This window comes from Vicia villosa, linkage group LG3, assembly GCF_029867415.1.
Source record: "Vicia villosa cultivar HV-30 ecotype Madison, WI linkage group LG3, Vvil1.0, whole genome shotgun sequence".
Lineage (NCBI taxonomy): Eukaryota > Viridiplantae > Streptophyta > Magnoliopsida > Fabales > Fabaceae > Vicia > Vicia villosa.
The window spans coordinates 62944531-62972148 of record NC_081182.1 but is presented as its reverse complement, the minus strand read 5'-3'; the positions used below and the strand labels follow the sequence as shown (position 1 = coordinate 62972148).

At 34.9% G+C, this 27618-nt stretch overlaps 1 protein-coding gene across 4 annotated transcripts; it reads left to right on the top strand.

The window, feature by feature from the left end:
• The first annotated feature begins 166 nt into the window (after positions 1–166).
• Positions 167–27117, top strand: LOC131661663 (uncharacterized). Of its 4 annotated transcripts, XM_058931270.1 has the most exons (28): positions 167–547; positions 634–732; positions 821–1002; positions 2422–2513; positions 2586–2692; positions 2779–2846; positions 2966–3035; positions 3136–3498; positions 10176–10255; positions 10380–10431; positions 11158–11311; positions 11465–11552; positions 12739–12841; positions 12931–13024; positions 13975–14072; positions 15844–16026; positions 17544–17792; positions 19812–19907; positions 19987–20081; positions 20191–20254; positions 20342–20426; positions 20538–20611; positions 20778–20954; positions 21056–21129; positions 23291–23397; positions 25209–25327; positions 26062–26139; positions 26585–27117. In XM_058931270.1, the coding sequence occupies exons 1-28, from the start codon at positions 353–355 to the stop codon at positions 26780–26782; spliced, it is 3444 nt and encodes a 1147-aa protein (XP_058787253.1). In that variant the 5' UTR covers positions 167–352; the 3' UTR covers positions 26783–27117. The 4 variants fall into 4 exon arrangements, with proteins under 4 accessions (XP_058787253.1, XP_058787252.1, XP_058787251.1 ...); XM_058931269.1 differs by having other exon boundaries at positions 168–547; positions 2422–2692; positions 12934–13024; XM_058931268.1 differs by having other exon boundaries at positions 168–547; positions 2422–2692.
• Positions 27118–27618: the final 501 nt, after the last annotated feature.

The window sequence follows — 27618 nt, the reverse complement described above, 5'->3', positions numbered from 1 at the left end:
TGTTAATGTTGGCCCACTGAAAATATTATATAGTCAAGAAAAAACATTTTTTGCCTTAAAAATATTAATTTAGGCTAAGATAATCAATGGATATTTTGGTGAAATCCATAACATTAAGTTTTCTTATATTATAGATTACACAACAGTTTTCTTAATTTAATGATTTTTTTTTTTAAATTAAACATAATATCGGGACTGAGTCTGAAACTGAGTTTGTTCATCGTCGTCTTCCGAGTGCGAAGCAGCAACTGTTTGCTGAATTGTTCAACGATTCCATCGAATGCACGAGCAATGAATTATGAGTTATTATTGTTAAAGATTGAAACCTAGAAATCTCTGTTTTAGAGATTTGATGGCGGGAACGGGATTCGGTGGCGCAATAGCACCGACGCCACTGGTTAGATCATGGAGAACCGCCTTTTTAACACTGAGAGACGAAACCCTAACGAATCCTCCTCGCAGTTCCACCGCTCAACTGCTCCACAATCTCGTTTTCTCTCATTCTCATACTCTGCTAAGTGCAGCACCCGAACTTTCTTCTCGCGAGGTATCAATGCCTTCTGTTTATTATCATTTGCGTTTTTAGATTTTTCGTAGCTTTCTCTTTGACTTTTTGTTTGATTTGTCTCTTAGGTTTTATCGGACACATTGTTTTTGATGGAATTGGTTGCTTCTACTTCTTCAGATTCAGAAGAAGACTGTATTCATATCTATACTCAAACATCACGCTTGGTACTGTTCTATTTTCGGCTTTTTTTAAATAATTTTTTGATTTAATTTTGTATTTCAGAAGTATACTAATTGATCTGGCTTCTTGCAGGTTCATGATATATGTCGACAAGTTAAGTTCGACATAAATAGCTCCTCTTTTGGTAGTGTTCTTGGTTCGTTCGGGAAGTTGCTGGATCGTTTTCTTGGAATAGATGCTACTGGCGATAAGTTAACTGGAATTTGCAGAGCTGCGGCAATTGTTTCTGCTGTTGAATGCTTGCATGCTATTAGGTTATTTCGTGCTCCTGAAATGAATTGATATTCTTGCTGCAATTTTACTTTGGCTGTACTCATGAGTCAAGTTTATAACTATGTCTTTTGTTTGGGGGTTAGTAATGCTTTTATTTGAGAATCATAAGAGATAGAGCATGTTTTTTGTTTCCACTAGCTCTTTTCTAGTACATATGAGACTTAGAATCTGAACTTCGGTATTATTTTTAATTAGCAATGAAAGTGTTATATTAATTCCTTGTTTAAACCATGAGTGCGAGGGCTTTATTCATGATGTAGATTGTTCAGCTGCAGTATCCCTACACATGGAGGGTGCAAGGCACCTAGGGTGAAACTGAAAAACTCTATACTTTTTTGATTGTTAATTTTTTTTAAAGGTATTTAAAACTGACTGTTAATTGGAAAACAGTGAGAAAGTAAATTGGGAATTTCATATATTCCTTTTTAAATCTTCTCTTAACTGAAGATTCATAGCATATTACGAAATTCATAGGAGGCTCATCCTACACTCAGCTGGGGTTAAACCTGCGCCCAAAGCTAACAAACTTGCATCTCAAGCAATCAAGCTTTTAGGCAGTTACAACTGCCAGAGCTAATGTGACATTTTTCTAACAAACTGTCACAAGAGAGGGAGACGCCACATCTCCACCAAAAATCTTAAGGCATCAAGTATATGAGTTCTCTCTCTTACAAATCCAAGATTTCACCCATTCATAGGCGATGTGGGACTTTAACCACTCATACTTGCACACTACATATTGAGCTTGCTGTGCAACTCTAGAAATAGAGCAGAGGAGAGAGGTTTGGTCTAAATATCTGCCTTCTGGTCAGGGCCAGGAATCTGAACAGACAATTTTTCACGGATAAAGAACAAATCAATCTCCATATGTTTAGTTTGAGCATGAAGAACTGGATTGTGAGCCATGACAATGGTACTCTGGTAGTCACAGTAAATAATAGAAGGAAGGAAGTCTTCCTTTAGCTCATGAAGCAGAGTTTGAACCCACAGTAACACTTCTCTAACAAACTTACTAAGGCCAAAAGGCTCTAATACAAGCTGTAGTTAATTATAGCATCGAACTCATGAGATCATGAAGCAGTGTTTGAACCCCCGTTTGAATCCTAGTAGCACTTTTCGTTCTAACAAACTGACAAAAGACCAAAAGACACTATCACAAGCTGCAGTTATTTATAGCACAGCCATCACATGAGAACAACTCAAATACTCGCAATGATAATTTATCAAAGAATATATTAATTCCTGAAATATCTCCTCATATGTTTATTACACCGATAGTGCATATCAATTAAACTCTAATGTCAATCTACTAATTTTTTTTAGTTTTTTTTTGTTAACACCTTTCAACTTTTTTGTTGGTACTTTAAATTTACCCTATACAAAATCTGCTCCCTGTCCAGATGTATCATTACTCCACCGAATCGAAGATGGTTGCAATCTGAAGATACTATACTAGTTAAATTTCTACTTCATGTTATTGTTAGCTCTCAAGGTGTGTCATTTTGGATGCCTCGTTCAGTATACAAAGAAAGACCAGCTGTGATTAATATGAGTTTTTCCACAGAAAGCAGTTCAAGTGAGCTACAGGCAGTATCTTTTGAGATGCTCGGCGAAGCAATCTCAAGAGCTGGGTCATCTTTCCCGGTTGATATCTGGAGAGCAATGTTTGAGGTATATAATACTTCTTCCTTTTATTTCCTTATAAAATTTGTATAATAATTCCAGCAAAATTTTTTAACTGGTTTCTTCTGAAATAGGTGGTCAGAAAAACAATGGATGTCATGGTATTAAAAACCTCAGTTGTGGAAGATAATGCAATGTCCAGGTAACCTGTTTGTTGGAAGATCTCAAAAGAAGCCAATGATATACAACTTATTGAGAATTGAGATTCATGCTTTGGCTATATGTCATTAATTTCAAGTTGCTGACGCATCTTTTCTGCAGGTTTTATGAATCTTTCCTGAACTGTCTGCATCTGATCCTTATGGATGCTAAATGTTCGGTATCTGAGCATGTAAGGAAGACTTTATTTTTTTATAATTTTAATGCAATGGACAAATAAATGTGTTTTACCTTTACCCCCAACCATTGTGACACTTGGATCTTTTTTCAAGGTATCAGTTTTTGTTGCTGTGCTGCGAATGTTCTTAAATTACGGACTTTCTGGTAGAACCCCAAGTACTTTGCTAGTTGGCCATACGAAAAAGAATCTTAATTATGCAAGTCCTAAGGTACACAGGGATCAACTGAACAAGTCAGATAATAGTGTATATCGGCCTCCACACTTGCGCAAAAAGGACTGCTCAAAAGTGAAGCCCAATAGAGCAACATATTCTCAATATATCTCTGATAGTGAATCTTCTGCTATCAATGCTACATCTTCAGATTCAGATTTTAGTGATGGAGATGGGTCAGCTAATGAGAGTGCTAGAGGGAAGTACTCTAGGGTTAGAGTTGCTACTATAATTTGTATGCAGGTAAATTCCAAATTTACTGTCCTCTTACCCTTCCGATGCACTTTCATGAGAACGTAAATCCTAATATTGAAGTTACTGTTAGATTTGCCTAAAATTTATATTTAAAACTTAGTTAAGATTTGAAATAGTAATTTTTTTATCCTCAGAATTGGGAAAATCTCTATGCTAATTATCACCAAAACCACTACTCTCCCTTTCAACCCTGTCCTCTTAACAGACATATCATTCATGAAATACTGGATTTAAGGCAATGTGAATAGAAACTTGCCTCTCATACTAGTTTATAATACCCAATAATAAGTCACAGGTAACTTGTGTCATAGCTCACCATTTTAATTGTGGGTTTGAATTGATCTTTCAATGCGTGCATTTTGCTTCTAATTTTTCACTACATATTTTCACCAAAAAATATCACAAATTATTGATATAAATCTTCAGTTTACAGGACATCACATCTATTAGGTAAAATGATAAGCAGAAAGAGTGAGAGTTTTCAAAGATAGAGATTCTCTATGAAATGAAGAGTATTTTTGTTCTGCCAATCTATGCTAATACTGCTGGTAATTATAGCAGAGGATACAGCAGTAGGTAGAAACAGAGATTTGTTACAATTGAAAAGCTGATGTTCTAACCAAATATTACAAATTAGTAATGAGCAGCCTGACACTACGAGAGTAGAAGTTTGACGATATAACCTGTATGAAGCATACTATAATAATATTCAGTTCATCTAAATAACCATACACTACACAGCCAATCCACTCAGAATAACCATACACCTCACATCCAATCCACTCAGAATAACCATACACCTCACAGCCAATCCACTCAGAATAACCATACCTCACAGATACCAATATTTCCAGACGTTCTAGACTTTTAGTATGCGTTTTGGGTGAATAGGAACATGTTATGTCATACACCTCATAGCCAATCCACTCAGAATAACCATAAACCTCACAAATACCACCATATCCAGACGTTCTAGACTTCTAGTACGTATTGGGCGAATGTAACATGTTATGTCAATGAAATAACGAGTCTTAATAACTGCACTGGCTGTGATGTGATATCTCAAAAATTAGGGTAGAATGAATTGATTTTCTTATATAAATTATGCTGAGAATACATCAGTCATATATACAAGGCTAGAAAGCTATTTTAGGAAATACAATAACACCTAAACTATCAGATCCCTATGATTCAGGGATATTTCCTTCATACACTATAATTGTAATCTGCTAAATAAGGAAATACTACAACTAATAAAACACCGATTCTGACAGAAATAATACAGCTAATAAAACAAATTCTAACACTCCCCCTCAAGCTGGTGAATAGGTATTTTCCATTCCCAGCTTAGAAACAATCTTCTCAAAGTTGTTGCTATTCAGCCCCTTCGTTAGAATATTTGCAAGGTTGTCTTGTGAGGAGACATATGGAGTGCAGATCAGGCCACTGTCTAATTTTTCTTTGATAAAATGTCTGTCAACTTCAATATGTTTGGTTCTATCATGCTGCACTGGGTTATGGGCTATGCTAATAGCAGATTTGTTATCACAATAAAGTCTCATTGGTTCATCCAACTTTATTCTTAAGTCTTCAAAGATGATCTTCAACCACAATAGCTCACATATCCCTTGTGCCATTGCCCTGAATTCTGCTTCAGCACTGGATCTAGCCACCACACTTTGTTTTTTACTCTTTCACGTCACAAGATTCCCTCCAAGGAAAGTGCAATATCCTGTAGTCGACCTCCTATCCACAATCGACCCTGCATAGTCTGCATCTGTATATGCTTCAAGACTTACACTCCTATTCCGTTCAAACAGAATTCCTCTGCCTGGGGTCCCTTTCAAATATTGCACAATTCTTAGTGCAGCTTGTAAGTGAACCTCCTTCGGTTGGTGCATGAACTGGCTGACTAGACTCACAGCGAATGCAACATCAAGTCTAGTGTGAGATAAATATATCAGTCTACCAACTAGTCTTTGATACATTTCCTTGTCAACTGCAGTATCTTCTTCTACATTTCCCAACTTCAGGTTTGGATCAATTGGTGTACTTGCAGGCTTGCATGCTGTCTTACCAGTCTCTTTCAACAAATCAGTGATGTATTTCTGTTGAGATATGAAGATTCCCTTTTTAGAATGAGCCACTTCAATTCCCAAAAAATACTTCAATTTTCCCAAGGTCTTAATTTCAAATTCCTTCGCTAGATGTTGGCTTAACAGTTGTTGCTCCTCCTCATCATCACCTGTCACTATAATATCATCCACATAAACCAGTAGCACTGTTACTCCCCCTGACTTAGAGTGTTTAATGAACAAAGTGTGGTCTCCTTGACTTTGTTTGAAATCCAGACCTATCATAACTTTAGTAAACCTACCAAACCACGCTCGTGGTGATTGTTTCAGCCCGTACAATGCCTTTTTTAGCTTGCAAACAGTGTTGGCAGCATTATTTCCACCATATCCAGGGGGCAATTCCATGTAAATCTCCTCTTCAAGTTCTCCATGGAGGAATGCATTTTTAACATCAGATTGTTGCAAGTTCCAACCATAATTAGCCGCTAGGGATAATATCACCCTAACTGTATTCATTTTTGCAACTGGAGCAAATGTTTCCATGTAATCCACTCCATAAGTTTGAGTGAATCCCTTAGCTACTAACCTTGCTTTATACCTCTCAATGGATCCATCAGCCTTGTATTTTATAGTATATACCCATTTGCATCCTACTGGTTTTTTTCCATTTGGGAGAGTAACCAAATCCCAGGTGCTATTCTTTTTTAATGCTTCCATTTCCAAGTCCATGGCTTGTTTCCATTTCCTATCAGTCAATGCCTCAGATAGGGAGGTAGGTGTGGCTGTAGTGTTTAGGCTTGTGAGGAAGGCTTTATGGGTAGGTGAGAAGTTTTTAAATGATAGGTAATTGGCTAGAGGGTAAAGTGGCTTGGTGGTACATTTCGTAGTCTCTTTCCTAAGGGCAATTGGAATATCTAGGTCCTCATGAAGTGGTGCTGAATCGGATTCGGGTTCCTGTACAGTGGGGAAATCAGAGATTGATTCAGTGGAGATTAAAGGATTAAGGGTAGTTACCTCCTGTAATGTTGGGTTGGATTCTTGGACATGGACAGATTCTGGAATGGCCTTTGTCTTCTTTGTATAAACCAGCTTTTTCCCAAATCTTACATCAACAACATCTTGAGTGGACTTAATGGGTTGAGCCTCTTTCTCAGAAGTTGCCTCCTTCTCAGAAGTTGTTACACTTCTATTCCCTACTTCTGGTCCTAAACTTAAGTCAGGGAGCATAAGGTGATCATCTTCCTTTCTTGTATTCTCCCCCTGAAGATGGTCTTGGTGGAAGTAACTTTCTTGCTCAAAAAAGGTGACATCTCTGGACACAAAGAATTTTTTGGATGGTGGGTGGTAGCATTTATATCCCTTTTGTGTGGATGAGTATCCTATGAAAACACATTTTAAGGCTCTAGGATCAAGTTTACCTCTATCACCACTGTGGGCATGGATAAAAGATACACACCCAAATATTCTTGGAACGTGTTGATTGGATGTGGACACATTAGGATAGAAAGAAGACAGAACCTCCATAGGACTTTTTGAGGCTAGAATACTAGTAGGTAGTCTATTAATTAGATAACATGCAGTCAAAACAGCTTCTCCCCAAAACCTTTTAGGAACCTTATGTTGAAAAAGAAGAGCCCGAGTTTGGTCTAGTAGGTGTCCATTTTTTCTCTCAGCAATCCCATTTTGTTGAGGTGTTTTGACACAAGATGACTCTTGAATGATACCTTCCTTTTGACAAAAGGAAATAAGCTCATGATTAAAGTAATCTTTGGCATTATCAGATCTAATCCTTTTAATGCTAACACCAAACTGATTTTTTACCATGGAGAAAAAATGTTGGACCACAGAGCTGACTTCGGACTTTTGTTTTAGTAAGAAAACCCATGTGACCCGAGTACAGTCATCTATAAAGGTAAGGAACCAACGGGAACTAGAAACATTTGGGACATTTGAGGGTCCCCACACATCAGTATGAATTAAATAGAAGGGGAAAGTGCTCATATTATTACTAACTGGAAAAGGTACACGCTTGTGCTTAGCAAGCTCACACACTTCACAATGAAGACTCTCGACATCTAATTTACTACAAAGAGAAGGGAATAACATTTTTATGACTCTAAAGGAAGGATGTCCAAGACGACAATGATGTAGGAGGACTTTCTCCCTGTTGGTCTTTATTGAGTCAGAGAAAAAAGAGTTGCTATTTTGTAGGTCTGGTGGCAGATTCGAGCTGTCCAAGTAGTAAAGGCCATTCCATTCTCTAGCATGTCCAATCGTCCTCCCCGAGTGCTTGTCCTGCAGTATACAAGCATTGTCATAAAAAATAACATTACATGATAGGTCTTTTATGAGTTTTTTTATGGAAATCAAACTGACAGATAGTTTAGGAATATGAAGGACATTTTTAAGGGTTTTGGATGAGCTTATTTGAACTTCTCCTTGACCTGCTGCAGTCATGCAGTCATCAGAGTGCCATCTGCTGTGGATATTTTCTTATTGCTAGGGCAAGGGGTGTAAGAGGAGAAATGTTTAGGGAGGGGTGTCATGTGGTCAGTAGCCCCCGAATCTAGTATCCAATATTGGTTATAGTGTTTATCTGAGGCATTAAGTCCAAAGGAAAGAAACTCACCTGAATATGCTAGAGAACAACTACCTGTTGGTTTATCCAACTTGTTGAGGAATGATCTCATCTTCTCTAATTCATCTTGGCTCAGTTGAACCACTCCTCCCTTGTTTTCTTCACTAGTTGCAGCAACTATGTGTGCTTGTCCTCCCTTTCTTGTGTTGTCTCCTTTTTTTCCCCACTCCCTGTCTCGGTTTTGGGGCCCCCATTCTCTACTAGGCGGCTTTCCGATCAGCTTCTAGCAGTTGTCACGAGTGTGGCGAGGCTTGTTGCAGTAGGTGCACCACACTCCTTCACCTTTCTTTTCCATATTACTTATGCTCCCCTTTTTCTGGTCTGCCATCATTGCCGAGGCCCCAGAAGCTACCATGGCTGAATTTTCCGTGGTTAGGTTTTCTAGCATGACCCCCCTTCTGCTTTCTTCACTTCTGACCGTAGCTACTACTTCATTAATTCCTGGAACTTTTTCTTTTCCAAGGATCTGGGCTCTCACTTGATCGAAAACAGAGTTAAGCCCCACCAAGAAATCATACTCTATCTTGCTCAATATACTCTTTGAGCATTGCTGAATCTGCTGGGCACTTGGCTTTTATGACCCTGTAGTGATCTAACTCCATCCACAATGATTTGAGTTGATTGGCATACTCTGTAACAGTCTTGTTTCCCTGTTTTGCAGCCATAGTCTTCACCTTCACGTCATATATTTGAGCAGCATCTTTAGCTTTGGAGTATGTCTCCTCCATGGCCTTCCAAATCTCCTTTGCAGAATTAAGAAACATACAAGTATCAGTGATTTCTGGGATCATTGAGTTCCATAGCCATGCCATGATCATAGAGTCTTCTTCGTCCCATTTTTTAAATTTGGGATCTCCTTCTTTAGGGGCGTCATCAGTCAAGTGATTAGCTTTCCCTTTACCTTTCAAAGTTCTGCCAACAAGCTGGGACCATTTCAAGTAATTCTTCCCATTCAATCGGTAGGCAGTGTTGATGTTCTGCAGCTCTTCCTGAGTTTTCTGCAGCTCTTCCTGAGTTTTCTGCACCACTTCATCAGTTGGGTTTGCCATGGCCACAGCAGTACAACAACCTCAATGCAGTGAGGATGTATTTGATTGTTGCGACAACTGCAAATCACAGCAGCAATGAAGGCTGCCCTGAAAGGAATGATGGACAGCAATGAAGGCTGAAAAAAAAAGATGGTCGGCAGCAATGAAGGCTGCCGTCTAGGGTTTTTGGTTTGCGCAGTCAGAGGCGGCTCCCAGAATTTGAGAGCTCTGATGCCATCTCAAAAATTAGGGTAGAATGAATTGATTTTCTTATATAAATTATGCTGAGAATACATCAGTCATATATACAAGGCTAGAAAGCTATTTTAGGAAATACAATAACACCTAAACTATCAGATCCCTATGATTCAGGGATATTTCCTTCATACACTATAACTGTAATCTGCTAAATAAGGAAATACTACAACTAATAAAACACCGATTCTGACAGAAATAATACAGCTAATAAAACAAATTCTAACATGATAAAACATCAAATTTAGTGCTGATAGTTCAAGCCTAGCTCAATAGCGCTCCTAGCATTATAATTCAAAACTTTCTAACATTTAACTTACCTTGAAATCAAATTAGTCCGTGTTCATATTATTGTTTATTCTAATATGTATCAAAATCACTTTATGTAAAACAATAGAAATAAATAGGGCATCTATGGTAAGAAAACTAATTTCAAACTTGTATATTTTGCAACCCTTTCCCTATGATTTATAAGGATAGGATAGATATTCTTCAATTATTTGTGTTATTTAATATAAGTTACCCCTTTAGTGACCATGAGATAGATCCTCCTCATTTTTCCCGTTGAATACCATCACTGATTGGAAAGCTATTTTGGCAACTTTGCCATGGTTACTTCTGGGTTTTTATTTCTTATTTACTATCGTTGTGATTATGCTGGGTGTGAAGGATCTTTGTCAAGCTGATTCTAAATCTTTCTCCATGCAATGGTCGTTGCTTTTGCCAACCAGTGATGTACTACAACCAAGGTATGGCCTGAGCATTCTTCTAGCTTTTAATTCAAATTTCTACTATCATGTTTCTCGTCTCATGCCATTTGACTTTGCTTTGTTGTTTTCTGACCTTATAATTCTCTTATTTGCATATTCATAGGATGCGTGATGCAACTTTAATGACTTGCCTGCTATTTGATCCTTGTTTGAAGGTAACACAGTTTTTGTTAATATTTATGTATAGCTGTCTCACTTTTGTTGTAAATTTCACCTTGACTGCTAGTGATTTGCCAACAACAATTTTCTATTTTGAGAACAATACAAGACAAATGCTTATGTCACCCAACTCTATGCCTTGTATGCTGTTTGGTGGACAATTGACAACACGAGTAAAACAAGATAAATTTTGCTTAGATACCCTTTATAATATACATTATATTATTACTATTATTATATAATATTTAATACACTGTATGGCATAGTTTTACAATATTAATGTATGTTAGAATCTGAATATTATTTATTGAGATGTTGAATATGCAAACACTAATCTCTCTCTATATAGAGTATTCCAACCTAATGGGCCTTGCTGAAATCCAAAATATGAATTAATACTAAAAATAGCAATAGTAAAATATTTATTTACAACAATGTATATAATATTTAATTCTCGTGAAGTAACTTAATGCCTTCTCATGTTAAATAAATACTATACTGTACATAATACTTAATGTGTGTAAAATTGTTGTATAATAACCATTTCTTTGGCATTTTCTCCGCAATAGCACTTTCCCATTTTGGCCAACTCTTGCATCTTTTGTCATATACACACACAGCCCACTCCTCTGGAGCTCATATTTGTTTCCTTTCTAAAATAAACATTTGTAATGAGTTTATCGTATTTGCATATAAAAGAAGGTTATTTATGCTATCTATAGGCACGTATGGCATCTGCGTCAACACTAGCAGCCATGTTGGATGGTCCATCTTCCATTTTTCTGCAAGCAGCAGAATACAAAGAATCTAGCAAAGTTGGATCTTTTACCGCACTTTCAAGCTCCCTAGGGCAAATTTTACTGGAAATTCATAAAGGTAGCTAAAACATCTGCACATCTGCAGTATCTTATTTAATTACATAGTTACTCCAACATTTTTTTTAATAAACTTGTTTTCTGTAAAAAAATCATTGACTCTTCATTTTCCATGGATTACTTGATTTTCACTCTTCCATTTTTTCTATTGCAGGTATTCTTTACTTAATACAAAATGAAGCTCATGGTAAATTGCTGGCATTGTTGTTCAAAATTATCAAGCTTTTGATATTACATACACCGTATGTCTCTTTGCTTCCAGCACCATTAATATATTTTATTTAATCTCACAATGCTCTAGTTCTGTTATGGTTGGAGTCGGTGATTTTCTTCGGCGTCATTTGAAATGCTGTAGGAGGCGGATATGATGATTATATAAGTGTTTAGCTAAGACAACATGAATGGGAAGTAGGGGTACCCCTATAATCAACAATTTTACCAACTCAGCAACTTCCATCTAAAATTGAACAGCGCTGCCAATGGTTTTCTCAATGCTCAATGTTGTCGCCATTTAATAAGTGGAAGTGTACTACTGAACGTTGAAATTGCAACAATTGAAAAGTCGGGAATTGCAAATATGAAATCCAAATAGATAATTAAGTGATGTACCATTGAATATGTGGTGGACAACACAAAATTAGATTAATGTTTATATCTAATCATTCAACCTCCTGTTCATGTAGGTTGTGAGGGAAATTTAGAATCGAATTATAAAAAGTAAGCCATGTGCAGGAAGTTAGTAGTAGGAGAAAGAGTGATAAAAGTTTTCCCCTTATATATGACAGTTACTTGATTAATGTAAATCTGACAAAGAATTACTCACATAATCTCAAGCCACAAAATTTAACCAAAATATCTTGAAATTATACAGATAAGCCAGCTATTAATGCTTTTATTTTCTACTTCTTTGACATCACAACTTCTTTATGTTTTAGTGTCAGACAGCTCATTATTCCATATGATTAAATTTTAGGGATCTAAGTTGGGAAGGAATATATGAATATTATTTGCAGCTTGCGCAAAATGCAAGAGGCTAAGTACTTGTAGAAGTTGTAGTTTTTTTTTTTTTTTGTAAGCAAGTTATACGAAGTTGTAGTGTTAGGGGACATTAGTGAAAAATATAGGAAGTAGGGTAAACATTCCATAATTACAGGGAATAACAAAATAATTAATTACAAAAATTGATGTTGGTTATGCTTAATATATGCAACATATTTAATAGCATTAATTACACTAATACCACATTTGCTTCTTAATTTCTAGAAGTTAGTTTTTGGGACATTCAGTCTTCATTCTGAATGTAAACTGGTTAATTATACTATCTTTACTGTTGAGAGTTGGCACTTGGCACTAAATATTCTGTCTTTTATCTATTTATGCTTGTGGAAAATTAATTATTTTCTGCACTAAAATAATTTTGTTTGCCAGATATTCGAGAATGCCACCAAATTTGTTGCCTACTGTTATTACATCTCTTAGGACAAGGATTGAAGAAGGGTTTCGGTTCAAAAGTGACCGGAATAATCTGCTGGTTAGTTGTATGATTCTCCAAAGTATTGTTGTTCTTCTGGACCCAGAACTTCTGGGGCAGTAATATGTGTTTGACATGACTCATGTTAGCAGGATGCTGCAGTTGGTTGTTTGACGTTAGCCCTGTCTACCTCACCATCCTCTGCCCAAGTAAAGAAGTTGCTCTACGATGAGGTTTCCTCAGGTATCTTTTATAGTACTCTTGATATTAAAAGTAATTGAATAAGTTATCATTTAAAGTAAAAGAAATGGTCTAAAATCTTAGATCAGCCATAGCTCTAGATGTCAATATTTCTCATGAATATCCATTCATTCTTATTTTTTGTTCACATAATTCTTGAATGTCTATTTCATTTGAATGCTTCAGTTATTTTGATATAAATATTCAGTCACATACCTGATTAATAGTGAATGCATAGGAAATGGTATTTTTTGTGTATTGTTCAATTGGATTGATGCTGTATTAATGATGAAAAAGCTAGGTGACAAAGTAACTTTCGGGGGTGTATTATGAGATTGTGGGGGATTTGGTTAATGAGGTCGTGGTGGGTTTTTTATAATTTGAAGGTTGTTGGGATATTATTTAGTCTATTTGTCACTAGGCTTGGATGTGTACCTATGGTAATAGTGTTTGATCTAATTATAAGCAATGATGCACACAGTTTGATTAGGCATTGCAATGAATCCAAAGTGTCACCTTTGAGACTTCATTCATAAAACAAGGAATGAGAAGATGATAAATTAGGCATATTGCTTGGCATATCCTTGAAATCTTCGGGGTCAACTTTATGACTTCATTCATAAACAGGGAATTTGAAGATGTTTCATTAGGCATATTGCTTGACATATCCTTGAAATTCTGAAAGCTAATCACCTCTAGGCCTGAACATATTCAAATATTTTATCATTAGAAAAATTGCCAACCAACCGTATAGCATTTTATTCCCACTTATCTTTACTACTCTTTCCTATGGGCTTTGCTTATAGAATTTTGTTTTGTTCTTGGGATATATGAGTAATGTATCAACAATGGTATGATATTGCTACACAATATACTACTGGTTTGATTTTGGATATATGATACTGCTATCTGTTGGTTTGGCTTCATGTCTGCAATTGATGGTTTTCCTCCAGGTTATCTCGAGAATGAAAAGAAGTCGGGTGTTCTTTCTTTGTTATTTGAATATTCATCGCAAGGAAGTTGCCCAAGCATATGCCTTGAAGCCCTTCAGGTAATCTTGTCAAAGAACATATTTTTGACATAATTTGCTGAGTGAAATGTGCAGTCTTCGTTTTGTTAAGCTATCCCTGCATGTGTTGACATTGTTGCAGAAATAGAGTTAGAATCTGTTATAGACTGTTCGATAGCCAGTAGCAAACCTATTCGAGTTAAGCTATAGAGGCTGTAAATTGAGATCATAATATCTCAGACCGTTCAGCAACACCTTTTTTAGAGTGTTGACTTGACATTTTGACTTTTTTATCCGTGTTAATATATTTTTTGACTTAGTTGCACTTTTAGCTGTGCGATTTGAGTCTCTCAAGTTCCAATTGCGCCCATTGAGTCACTAAACTTTACCCACACTGACAACTAGGTCCCTTTGTTAGTCTTCTGTCCATTTACTAATGGAAAATGGTTACGCGGCACTTATGTAGTACTTTTTGGGCTTTCCTTGATGTGGCGTGTGTAGATTATCACCTTATCCAAGTTAATCATTTGAACTCACTCACTAAGAGTTAAAGGAATGTGTCTGGAAGTTATCTTCCTGATGCACCCATTTTGTTCATTTGGCCTTACTCAATAAAAGTTAAAGAAATCGGAAGATAACTTCCGGAAAGATGATGTTCTTCTTTCACATTTCAAAAAAGCAAAATCAATTTAAAAATATGGGTGCGTCCCGAAGATAATTTTGGAAAGAGCAATTTCAGGTTTTTATAAAGTTTGTGAGAAATTCATAAAGGTATAATGAGCAATTTTCGAAAAATATAGGGTTTTGGCATAAAAAAAAAGTCCCAACTCAACCCATAAAAGCCTATGGCAAAAAGTAAAGATAACTATATTTTAGAAAACTTATCTATATCTTTGCAATTAATGTTTGTTCTCTCGTCACAATTTATGTTTCCTCTATTATTTTTGACAACTGTCATAATTATTTACATGAAGTTTATTTATTAATTAAAATGTGTTGAAAATGAGCAGACATACTCCCTCCGAAGTCCGAACACTATTATTATAAAATAAAAGTGACATTAAATCTTAATTACTGTATAAGCAAATGTTAATAACTTTTGAACGAATTAATGTTTGGATTACTAATATATCCTTCATTTAATTTAAAAGCATTTAATATTTGTAGTGATTCATCAAATATTATAGTAAAATTTACTTTGATTGTATATGAAGTCTAAAAAATTAATTGCACTTAACTAACTTTCTTAAATAGTGTGAAATTAGTTTTTTCTTTGCTTAAAATAATGACGGAGGGAGTACATTTCTAATTGTAAATTGGTTGTAAAGTTGAGGAATCCAATTGGTGCAATTAGAATATGGGAACTCAATTGCTCGATTGTGACACTTGAGGACAAATTAAGGAGGATGGTGTACTTTGTTTATGGAATTTTGTTATTTTACAACTGCCATTTTTTTATTCATTCAGTACCATTCTGTACTTTATCCAGAAATGTCTCTAAATGGCAATTTAAGTCTTACAAGATGGTATTGGATCGAAATATTGTAACTGTCATCTGTTTTATAAGAGTTTTTATTTTCTTTCTGGATATGGTTACTAAAATTTCATGGCTTACTGCAAAATTGAAGAGTAAGGTTTGTGTAACTAAATTGGTCAATTGCGTTTGTCATTTTGATTTGGTAATTTTCATTAGCAATTGTATTCAAATTTAAAGGTAGTAGTTATTAGTTGACATGCTTTATCCCTAATTTATTCAATAGTAAGTGAAAGAGTCATACTAGTTTACTGATCTGTTCAGACTAATTTTTTTCAGGGACTTAAAGCTGTATCCCACAATTACCCTAGCATAGTGACTACATGTTGGGAACAAGTTTCTTCAACTGTATATAGTTTCCTCAGTATTGTATGTCCTGAAGTTCCTTCAAAGCAGTCAACTGAACATGTTGGGAGTACACCAATGTCTATTAACGAAAAAATTCTTATTGGTGCTATAAAGGTAATGACTTCATCGTTCCTCTTTTTGCCTTTATTTTATTTCTCAAATGCTTAATCGTCCCTGAAACATCCTCTCAATCCCCTTTGTGCTTGTTAGATTAAATGGTGTATGCTAAGTAATCAATTCTATTAGAGTGCAGAAACCACATGTGTTGTATACATAAAAATACTGTGTTTTGTTGCATTGGGAGTTATCTCCATTCTCAAGGCCCCGTTTGATGAAGTTTTTTTAAATATGATTTTTATAGTGTTACCTTTTTTTTATAATTTATTTTTGAAAAAGCTTCAAATCAGAAATTGTGTAGCTTCTCATAAAAGTCATTTTTAAGAGATATTTTTTGAAAAGTTATGTGATTTTATTATGTTAAAATCTCTAATAATGAATATCTAATATCTAAGTTATTGAATGTCAAAATTACTCTTTTAATTTGTAACAAATGAATTTGATATAGCACCCACTATTTCTTAGTAAGTTTTCATAAAAACATTTTTAGAAATATAAAGTTAAGATCACTTTAGTGATAGTTACATTTTAGGCGATAGTGACAGTACAAAGGCAATGATAACTCCGGTTTGTCAAAAATTTCTCACCGGAAGACCGTGGGTCAACCGGGTAAAGCACGGTAAAGGGTTGTCTCTTAGTAGGCTCTAGATACCATGTTGAAATACGAGAGACTAAGAGACATTTGAATAAACCGTGTGTTTGTAAAGCAATACGGAGACTTTGTTATATATAGAGAGATCACAGCCAATTGCATGATATAGTCGATGTGAGACTATTCTATATACAAATATTCTTAACACTATATATTTACAAATATCAACAACTTTAATTGTTATATTTGTGGAAAGCCTGAAACGGTAGTAAAATCAAGAGTTCTGGTATAATAATTAGGTCAGAATAGTGAAGCAAGTTATAGTATAATAATTAATAACTATCACATATGATAGTGATTTTACTAAAAGGTAATGTTTGCTTGATCTCAATGAGACTGAAAAAATCATTTGAGGATTGGATTGACAATTTGTCATGTATCCCTATCAGAAACTCTGGATATCATTTACGAATGAGCAGTTCACAGAGTCAAACTTTCCATTTGAAAGACTACCCAAGCCTTATTTTTAGGCGACGTGGACTAAACATGCTCCTGACACCCAACATTGTGAAGGAGCTAGAGTATGCAATGAAAGCATCTTAAAGTTGCGGCAATTAAGGAGGCTTAGGGTGGACTGCAAATAAAGCGGCTTTCCGAAAACCCTAATTACTTTTACAGGATACTTGTAATATACAACCATAATTGGCCTTTCTAACAGCTATGCTGCTCATGTGGCCTGATGATTCATCAGTGTGTTGATATTCTTCTTTTTTGTGCTTCAAAATATTTCTTGTATTGGACTTTTTTTTCCTGTGATTTATATATATTTACACATCATTGGTGTATATATGTGATGTAATTTCAGTGATATGATATTTCCATGTTTTTTTTTGCTGTGATAAAACTTATGTGAATTTTGAAGGTTCTAGACGAGTGTCTTCGTGCTGTGTCTGGATTTCAAGGAACGGAAGATCTTTCAGATGATAAAGTTGTGGATGTTCCTTTTACATCAGACTGCGTTAGGATGAAGAAAGTGTCATCTGCTCCATCTTATGAACTAGAGTGCAAAGAGGATGTAGTTAACTCTGAAGAATGTGAATCTGGAGTCAAGCAATGGTGTGAGGCAATGGAGAAGCATATGCCTCTTATCTTATGTCACTCCTCTGCAATGGTACAAATTTTAATTTCTTTAGTTTCATATTGGTATTTTTTATATTCTGAATAATTGAATCATTTCCTGTCTTGCATAGCCAGCCTATTTAAGATATTTTACAACTATTTTTAATTCGAATTGATTTTTTCAATATAACTATTAGAAAATAAGAGGTGAATGTAATATTAATTTACTCCTCTGCCCAAAGCTGGTTTAAATAGAGAGGGTACAATTAAATCTCCTCTGCCCAAAGCTGGTTTAAATAGAGAGGGTACAATTAAATCTCCTCCTTGAATCAAGGAGAGAATAGTTACAAAGGAAAATAAAAATAAAAACGATGGAAATATCTAGAAGCACCTAGAAATAAAAAGGAAAAAAAAAATGTATTCTCTAACTAAGTTCAAAAGAAAGTTCAGGCACCGTGTAAGTAGATGTTGGAACTTGAGGTTGTTTTAGTCCGTACTCAATAAGAATGAACTCTTACATGTTTGTATGAATAGAGATCCTAACTTAATTAAGTCATGGCTAAGGCTTAAAGAAATTTGTTATGTCTTTCCTTTTGACATGATAGCTTTTGAATGTTAGTCCTTGGTTTTGATCTTAACCTCTGGACTAACTGTTTCTCTCACCTTTCTTAGTAGAGAAAATTCAAATTCCTCTCAAAATTAGAAAAGGGCAACAGGCCAATAGATTATCAAGGAAGCAATCAAGAAAGATTAGAGTTAAAAGGCTAAGTGATTCAAATATGTAAGAGGTAAGATACTAAAATCAAACATGAAATGTTGAATAGAGGCAACGATGGCGCAAACTTGATATATCAAATTGAACAATTTTTTATTTTGGCAAAATGTCTTATCTGTAGTGCTTGTGCCAAATCACCTTTTTTTCAGCACTTGTCTTTTCAGGTTTTTCTCTGTACATTTGAATTCCTCTCATTTTTCAAATTAATTTAGGTTTTTGAATTTCCAGAATTGGACATGTATATAAGAAATAGCATAAAAACAAGTTTGCAAAAGAAATTTTGGATCAAACAGTTGCTAGGGATGAAGTTGCTTTTTTTGCAAAATAAAAAGTCAGCAACCCTAGAATTCTACATTTCAAGTAACCACCAAACCAAATCTTCCTACACATACTATAACCCTAATAACTCAAGCTTGTACAAAATTTTGATTAAAAAGATGTTGCATATTGAAGTTTCTCAAAAACATCAAGAGCACAAAAAACATTAGGTGACAATCTCTGAATACCACTTGATAAAGATGTAGTTGATTCCATATGAGATGAAAGATCTAACCAAATGGTTGCTTGAATTCAAGTAGAAAATGAAATGGGATAAACAAACAAGCAAGTATGGAGAGGATGAAGAAGGAAGGCGCCATAATTACGATGATTGATAAGCCAAGACGAACGGCCACAACGGTAAGAAAACCTTTGATAAGATTCAAGCAAGTTCTAATCCAAGAATTCAAACAGGAGAAAATCTCACTCACTACCTCATTAAAGAGATTTCTAATTCATTTCAAAGTTAGAAAATGAGAGTCTAACAAGAGTATTTAAAGAAAGTTTCTCCCCATTACTAAATGGGCCATTAGGTCAACTATCTAGGCCCATATCAGGATTACGCCACTTTACTAAAATAAAATTACTACAATTCAAATTAAACACATAGAACGAAAAGTTATTCTGGAGGCTTGGCTTCAGTTTTTTCTTGTTTTCTTCCTAATTAGATCTTTTTAGGTTCTCATCAAAAACTAATATCTAACAAATTCTATTAAAATACATTCTATTAGCTGAGCTGTGCTAACAAACTTAAGACAACTGAACTAGTATGACAGAACATGCACAATACATACTATGCTACAGACTACATGACTAATAAACTTGTGCTGATATCCATTGGTAATTGTATATCTCTTATTTGTTTTTTTCAATTTGTTCTTTTACTAATTTATCCAAAAAAATTATAACATTGCTGAATCTAAATGCATAGCTAATTTGTCTTTAATGAATGTCTTCTTTTTCAATTTTTTCTGAAAGGCGAGGGCCGCGTCAATTACATGTTTTGCGGGAATGACTTCGTCTGTGTTCATCTCTTTCACAGAGGATAAGCAGAACTTCATTTTGTCTTCTTTAGTAAGTATGATACATAACCTGCCCATTGCCGTGAGTTGTACTAAATTAACTGACACCATTCCTTGCAAATATTGTGTAGGTCCACACTGCTGTTCATGATAATGCATCGTCAGTGAGGTCTGCTGCCTGTCGAGCCATTGGTGTCATTTCATGTTTTCCACAAGTGTGTCAGAGGTTACACTAAAACTTGTAGCAGTGTCAATATTCAATATTATGAAATCCTTTTGAACCTTTTGTATCAAATTAATCAGAGTCAAACTAAAAATTTCAATAATATCTTTAGTGCAGAGGTACTTGACAAGTTTATTCATGCTATTGAGATAAACACTCGAGATGCCCTAATCTCTGTAAGATCTACTTATCTTTTTAACTCCATGCATTGTTATGTACTTCAATGTTATGTATGCTGGAATTTAGAGATTTTATTACATCAGGTTAGGATAACGGCTTCATGGGCATTGGCAAATATATGTGATGCCATTCGTCACTGTGTTAGAATTCTTCATTTTGGACAGATGGGTGAGGGTTTGCTCAATTTGATGTCTATGAATCAATAGTCAACCACTTGGTGTCAATACTACATTCCAGATTTCTTTGTTAATTTTCTTCTATCATGAATCTTTTTTGCAGATTCAAACACCAACCCCCAGTTTATTATATCATTGAGCGAATGTGCTTTGCGGCTTACAGAGGATGGGGATAAGGTAGATTTATTCCTTTTCTTTGTTTCCTCTAGTCATATCTTTTATGTTAATGAATTATTTTGTTTCCATAGATTTATTAGGTAAATCTTATACTTTGAATATTTAACTCCTTTTAACAAAGTTGTCTTTGATTCTTATTTTATTATTTCGTGTTTCTTATTAATAGGTTAAATCTAATGCTGTGAGGGCTCTTGGGTATATTTCACAAATCTTCAATTGTTCAACGCCAAGATCTCAAGATACGTGTAAGCGGCATTGCCTATTGGATTCCCTTGAAGATTTTCATAGGCTGGAGAAAATAGTTCAGGCATTCATTTCCTGCATTACTACTGGGAATGTTAAGGTACCAAGATTGTGTTGTTTTAATTTTATTGTTTAAAGTCAATTTGATTTCTAAATATTGTTGTAAATTTCATTCTTAAATCATGAGTCTATGTTTTACAGGTCCAGTGGAATGCTTGTCATGCTCTAGGAAACCTATTCTTGAATGAGACATTAAGACTGCAGGACATGAGTTGGTATGTTGAATTAAACACATGCATCTTCTCACACACTGCCTATCTTTATTCTTCTCCTAGATATTAGATATTGTAATTTGTAGCATCAATGAAGTATTCTCTATTAGTGTTAGAATGACTGCACTCATATGAGTAGGTTTAGTTGTGTGTAACACAAATCCAATTCCTTACCATCTGCCCTTTTACCATGATATCTGTAATCTAAAGGAAGATGGTCTTTTTTTCCCGTGTGCTCAGTGGTGTGCCTCCATCACTGGCTTCCTCCACTGTTTGGATAATTTTTTAGCTGTCCTCCACCGTCAGCTGCAAACTTTTGCAATGAGATTCAACTGTAGGAAGTCTTGGATTGGCCATGGAAACTACTGACCTTCCTCAGAGAATTTACAGTGTACAAGATCCAACTCAGCATGCACCCCCACACAAGAGCATTTTTAGCCTCCTGCTTCAATCATATTTCTTATCATACTCATTCCTTTGAACAACTCATCTTTCTCATCTCAGGCATTACATTCCACAAATCCTAACCCTGTTGCATAAATACTACCCCCTTCTTTGACCCCCTCATCCCTAGCCTAAGCGTCCCATGATTTTCTGCCTCATTTCTGTCTCCCCATGGGAACACTTATATTATTCCTGCCACTGCCTTTTTCACCTCCATCAATTACTTATGATAGAGAACATGAGTTATAACCTGTTTCTCTTTGTATCCGATTAGAAAAACCATAAAGTATGGTTATATTAGTTAGTAGTCAATACCTGTTAGGACAGTTCAGCAGTCAGGTCTGCCAGCTGAACAATTCAGTTACATGCAGTTACTGAACTGTCTTTTGTTCTATGTACAATAAGTACTAATCTTAGCTCAGAAAATCAGAATATAGAAATTAATCATTCACAACTTTTCAATACTCTGAACTATTGAGGTGTTTTATCCAGATAAGTTCACAATTAGCAGTAGCCTAGCTGTAGCATATAATCCTGTATCCAGCTAGCGCCTGTTCTATATGTAGAAACATGTTATGAATATTATTTATTAAAAAATAAGGGGTGAATACCATTATGATTTATTCCTCAGTTTTAGCTGGTTTAAATAGAAAGAGTACAACCTAATCACCTCATTGAATCAAGGAAAATTAATTAGGATTGAAAATACTAGTAACTCGTAGTAAAAGTAAAAACTAAAATATAGGAGACCATAGCAGAGGCTGGGCTTGATCCTAAACCTCTAACTATCCTAGGTTCTAGATAATACTGTTAATCCAACATTATTAATTGAGTTAAGTAGGCAAACAGCCAAACACTAATCTCAATATATAGACAAGCTTTGATTAATGGGCCTAATGCAGAAAAAATCAAATAGTTACATATTTTACTTCTACAGCAATCCTCCCCAAGCTAGTGAATGGATATCTATCATTCCCAACTTGCAAATAAATTGGCTATCCTCCCCAAGCTAGTGAATGGATATATATCATTCCCAACTTGCAAATAAATTGGCTGAATCGTTCTGTGGACGGGAATTTGGTTTATACATCTTCCAAGTAGTGCCTAGAAGAAATGTACGAAGTTGTTAGTTATCAATCCGCCTCTCAGTTTTTCTTTGATGAAACGTCGATTTATCTCAATGTGTTTTGTCCTGTCTTGGCGAATAAGATTATGAGCAATATTAAGAGCCAGTTTATTTTCTCAAAATAACTGTAGGGTCTTCATACTTTATCTTCGTGTCATCAAGCACAATTTACATCTACAATAGTTCTAAATTTTGACCTTTTTGGTCTTGTAAGTCTAATCCAAAAGTATATTGTTTGGTAATTTTCTAAGCCTTTATTTTTATCAATCTTATTAAGTTTTAGCTTGAAAGGGAATTCTAGATCATGAGAAAATATGTCCCCACATCATTAGTATGTTAGAGTATCTTAGATTGTTTCTTAGAATCAGTTTCGAAATTTAAGTTACATACTATGATTTGTTCTCTTATTTAATAAAATTAAGAGTTTAATATTAGTATTAATAAGAATAACGATTAGTGCTTTCTCTTCTGTAACAACGTACATTATATCATATCAATTTTATGATTCAAATTTTATTTTTCCTCCCTATATACCGAAAAGATTAAAACCCTCCAACATCAAAATAAACTATGGCCTTGGAACAATGTTTGCAGGGCACCGGTTGTGTTCGGCATTCTTCTGCAGCTATTGCATAATTCATCTAATTTTAAGACCAGGATACAAGCTGCTGCAGCATTGGCTGTGCCTTCGTCGGTGCAAGGTAATGTATTTTCTTATCATTAATTTGGATTTCTCATTTTCTTATCTTGTTTCAGCTTTCACTTACGAAGTGTGGGTATTTGTCAACTGATAAATTAATATGGTATATTTTTAATTTTTGTTTTTTATTTCTTGGGTTAATAGTAGTTTACCCCCTGTAATATGAGCGTGTTTCGGTTTATCCCCCACCGTTGCCAAAGACAGGTTTTGGCAATGTTTTTTTTGAAAAAACCGTTGCCAAAAGGTAGGGAGGGGGGAAAAGCAAAATTCGCTAACATTACAGGGGGGTGAACTACTATTAACCCTTATTTCTTTTAAGATAAAATTGTCATTTTGTCAATCCAATATAGTCCTTTTGCCAATTTATGAGTTCAGTGTGTTAACTTTGGCTGATGCAGTGCAAACATGGCAAATGAATATATGATATGGACAAAAGTATTATTTTAATATCAAATTGACTAAAACCACCCTTTTGATTTCATCTTCTTCCACCCTATCTCATCCATCCCTTCGGCCCCAACAGTCAACCATTTCTATGAACTCCTTTCTCCTACTCCACCCTATCATCTTCCTCTTCCTCTTCCTCTTCCCATAAACACAATATGGCAATGGCGTAGGTTGGGTACGAGTTTTGCCTCCCCTGCCTCCGATAGAGGTTGGTATTTTCCACCCGCACCCATTCTGCCAAGGTTCAAATTTCAATCCCCACCTCCACCTCCGATGGGTGTTGGTCTCCGCATCCACCCCCCCACCCCCCACCCCCCCCGCCATATATATTAATTAATAAAATTAAAATACTATATTAATTATGATTAATATGCAAAAATAATAGTTATTACTCATTATACAATAATAAAATAAAATCATACTGAAATTATATTTTCTTATTAAAAGGAGATTACAATTTATAGTATATAATTAAATATTAAATAAATTAATAATTACGTGTATAAAAAATATATATTTTACTAATGGGGCAGGTTTGGGGATGGGTCTCGAACAGAAATCAACATCCCTGCCCCCAAGAAAAAAATTAGCACCGGCCCCTGCACCCGGTCAAAGTCAGGGTGGTTTTGGTTGTATTCAGGGAGTTTTGAATTTTGTTGTCATGTCTTAGAAAGATTAAAAAAGCGAAGGAAGATTATCCTACACAAAGAAAAATAGAGAAGGACGAGAGCAATGGAAAGGGATTTTGAGATGGAGAGTGCATGTGTGAGGTTATGGGTTAAAATTTAGATGGTTTTGTGTGAGGGAAGTGATAAGAGGGAGATCAATTGGAGGGGTGAAGATAGAGCATTGCGGTTAAAAGAGGGAGAGAACGGCTAAATGAAAGAGAAACCTCTAGTCTTTTCTTCTTCATCCGCTTCTCTTTTTAAAGGTTTGTCTTTCGCAAAATCACGGTGTATTTTTCCACCTCAAATAACATTAACCATTTTACTGTTAATAGTGACAAAAGGGACTCAATTGTGTTAGTAGAGACAATATAAGGGACCAAAATGACCGTTTTCTTTATTTAAAGCTACTATTTTAAAAATACTCTGCACATAATTCAAGGCAACTAGTATACGAGAGCCTTCAAGAAATTCAAATAAACTTAATTAATATCCTCAAGTGTTTGTAGGCAATTAGTTTTGCTTATAATTGAGTCTGGAGGGAGTAATTTAAGGTGTACATAAACCATGATTTTGACCAACATTCTGTTACCTGCTTTTCCTTAAAATTTATTTGGTTCTGATTAATTTTACTTCATTCAAAGTACTTTAGCTTCCAAGCCCTTTTTTGAATATAACTTTTTCTCCCATGTTTTAGCAGATTATGGTAGATCCTTCTCAGATATTGTGCGATCCATAGAGCATATAATGGAGAATATAGATCAGGACTCAATTTCAGGCCCTTCGAATTTCAAGTATAGGGTTTCATTACAAAAACAGGTCATACTTTTATTCAATGTCATGTTAAGCTGGTCATTTTGGAGTCGTCAAATGATATATATAAAACCATGAATTTCTGGATGGCTGTAATTTATACTGGATGTTAACTGTACCACATTCTGTACTCATGGAAGCATTTTAGTCTTTTTAATTTAGGGCAGTACCATGAGTCCTATCTTTAAGAAATGTATTAATTGGTAATTAAAATCTAGATTATATATGGCACTAAGCTGCACAGCTATGTATCAACTCAAATTTCTTGGGTATAGTATTGTCTTTTCCATTCAAATTGGCTTTAGAGCTCCCTGTATACTACCCTAGAAATTTGGATGCATTTTCCAATGAAGTGTTATGAGGTAACAGTCCAGCATTTTCTTTTGTAATCGTTGTAAGTTAGGTATAGCCATAGATTATTGGTTGCCGTTACCATAAATTCAGTCTTCTTTTAGGAATAGAATTAATTAGTATTTTTTTATTCTGGCCTATATATGTACTGTGTTGTGCAACTCTAGCATTTCTATGAAGCTGTTATCACTTTGAAAAGAAATCTTACTATATTGAACATAAATTTGAAAAGTAGATGGTATGGTACTGAATTTTAAGTGTAAATTTTTAGTGAACATGCACAACATCCTTCTCATTTTATTCATGATTTGGAATTATGGAGATATGTCATTGTGCAGTTATTTTCTTTTTCTTTGTTACTTAATTGAATTGCTCAATTTTAAATGCAGCTTACCTTGACGCTGTTACACGTTCTACGCTTTACCTCAAGTACAAATGATCAATTGTTGAAAGATTTTCTAGTGAAGGTAAGTATTTTATTTCGATGGGATATGCAAAACTCAAGAATAGTGTTTTTTTTATCGGTGACTGACTATTGTCTTCACACAATAAAATGATGATATGTTGAAGTTATAATCAGAGTATGGACAACATATCAGGTAATAAATTTGGTTTTCTTTGCGGAGATTAATTATGGAAGTTACCTTTGACAAATTTGGTTGATTAAACTAAGTCTGTCTAGAGTTTTCTAAAAGCTACCTTGACAAATTTGGCGGAATGAATTTTTAGTGTATATAATAGTAGTTATGTTTATTTCTTATAGAACTATATGCTATCATGCATTTGCAATTTCAGTTTTTCTTGGGATTATTATCCTAATTGCATGCAGAACATTGTATTTTCTATGTTTTTCATATAGTGTTATGGAGTTTTCTCTTGACTTAATTTTTGTTCTATTTTATGTCTGTAAAGAAAGCTTCCATCCTTGAAGATTGGCTCAAGGAACTTTGCTCATCTGTTGGGGGCACGGTTGATGTTCAAGATAAATCCATTGCAGACCGAAAGAAAGTAATGATATCAAGCGCAATACAATCATTGATAGAAGTATACAAAGAAAAACAACAGTATGCAATTGCTCAAAAGTTTGTGGAATTAAACAACAACATATGAAAAGAGGGTTCATGTAATGATTTGTTTTCTAGGCCAACCGGTCAAAATTATACCATTCTAGCTGGTGGAATTAACTGGCCTCGGGAGCTGAGCAAAGGCTATCTTGGCAATAGATCAAGTCCAGTTGAGATGATTTATTTGATAAAGCAATGAATGGATGGGTTGAGTATATCAATGCTAAAAGAGTTTTTTATTTTTTTTCAACAAGAGGATCTTTTTGTATCTAGATATTTCTCGTTGTAATGGTAACACTGTTCTGGATCTTTTTAACAGATTTCCGGAACAAACTGTTTGTTTTGACAAAATAGATTATATTTGTTACTATGTTTGGCCAATTTCTCATGCCTAACAAGTAATTTAAAATCAAATCAATAAATAAAATAGGCTGCAAATTGTTTCTAAACAAGGAAATAAAACACATTAAGAGTGTGATTGGAAGAGAGATTTTGAGGAATTTTGGTGGGATAGTTCTTTGGAGGCTTAATTAATCTTGTGATCTTTAAATTAATTTAAGGACTCATGTTGGTCATTTAGTTAATAATCATTACTTTTAAGTCCTTCGAAAACATCTTCGTTAGTGAACTTGATTCTTTATATTAAGTTTTGTTACTAAAATGTTACGTTATTTTCCGTGGCATCCAATTGGCCTAATTAGTCACAATGACTTAATATTAGTGGCAAATGGATGTCGCACATTCTTTCCAAATATTTTTCCTTGAAGGATCCAGGGGAGTATGCCCTAGTCTTAAATATGAACCAGGGCTTGCATTCTTCTTTATGTTGACCAACATCTCTCTTTGGTGGTTGGCTGGACCCGCTGTTTCCTGATATGAACC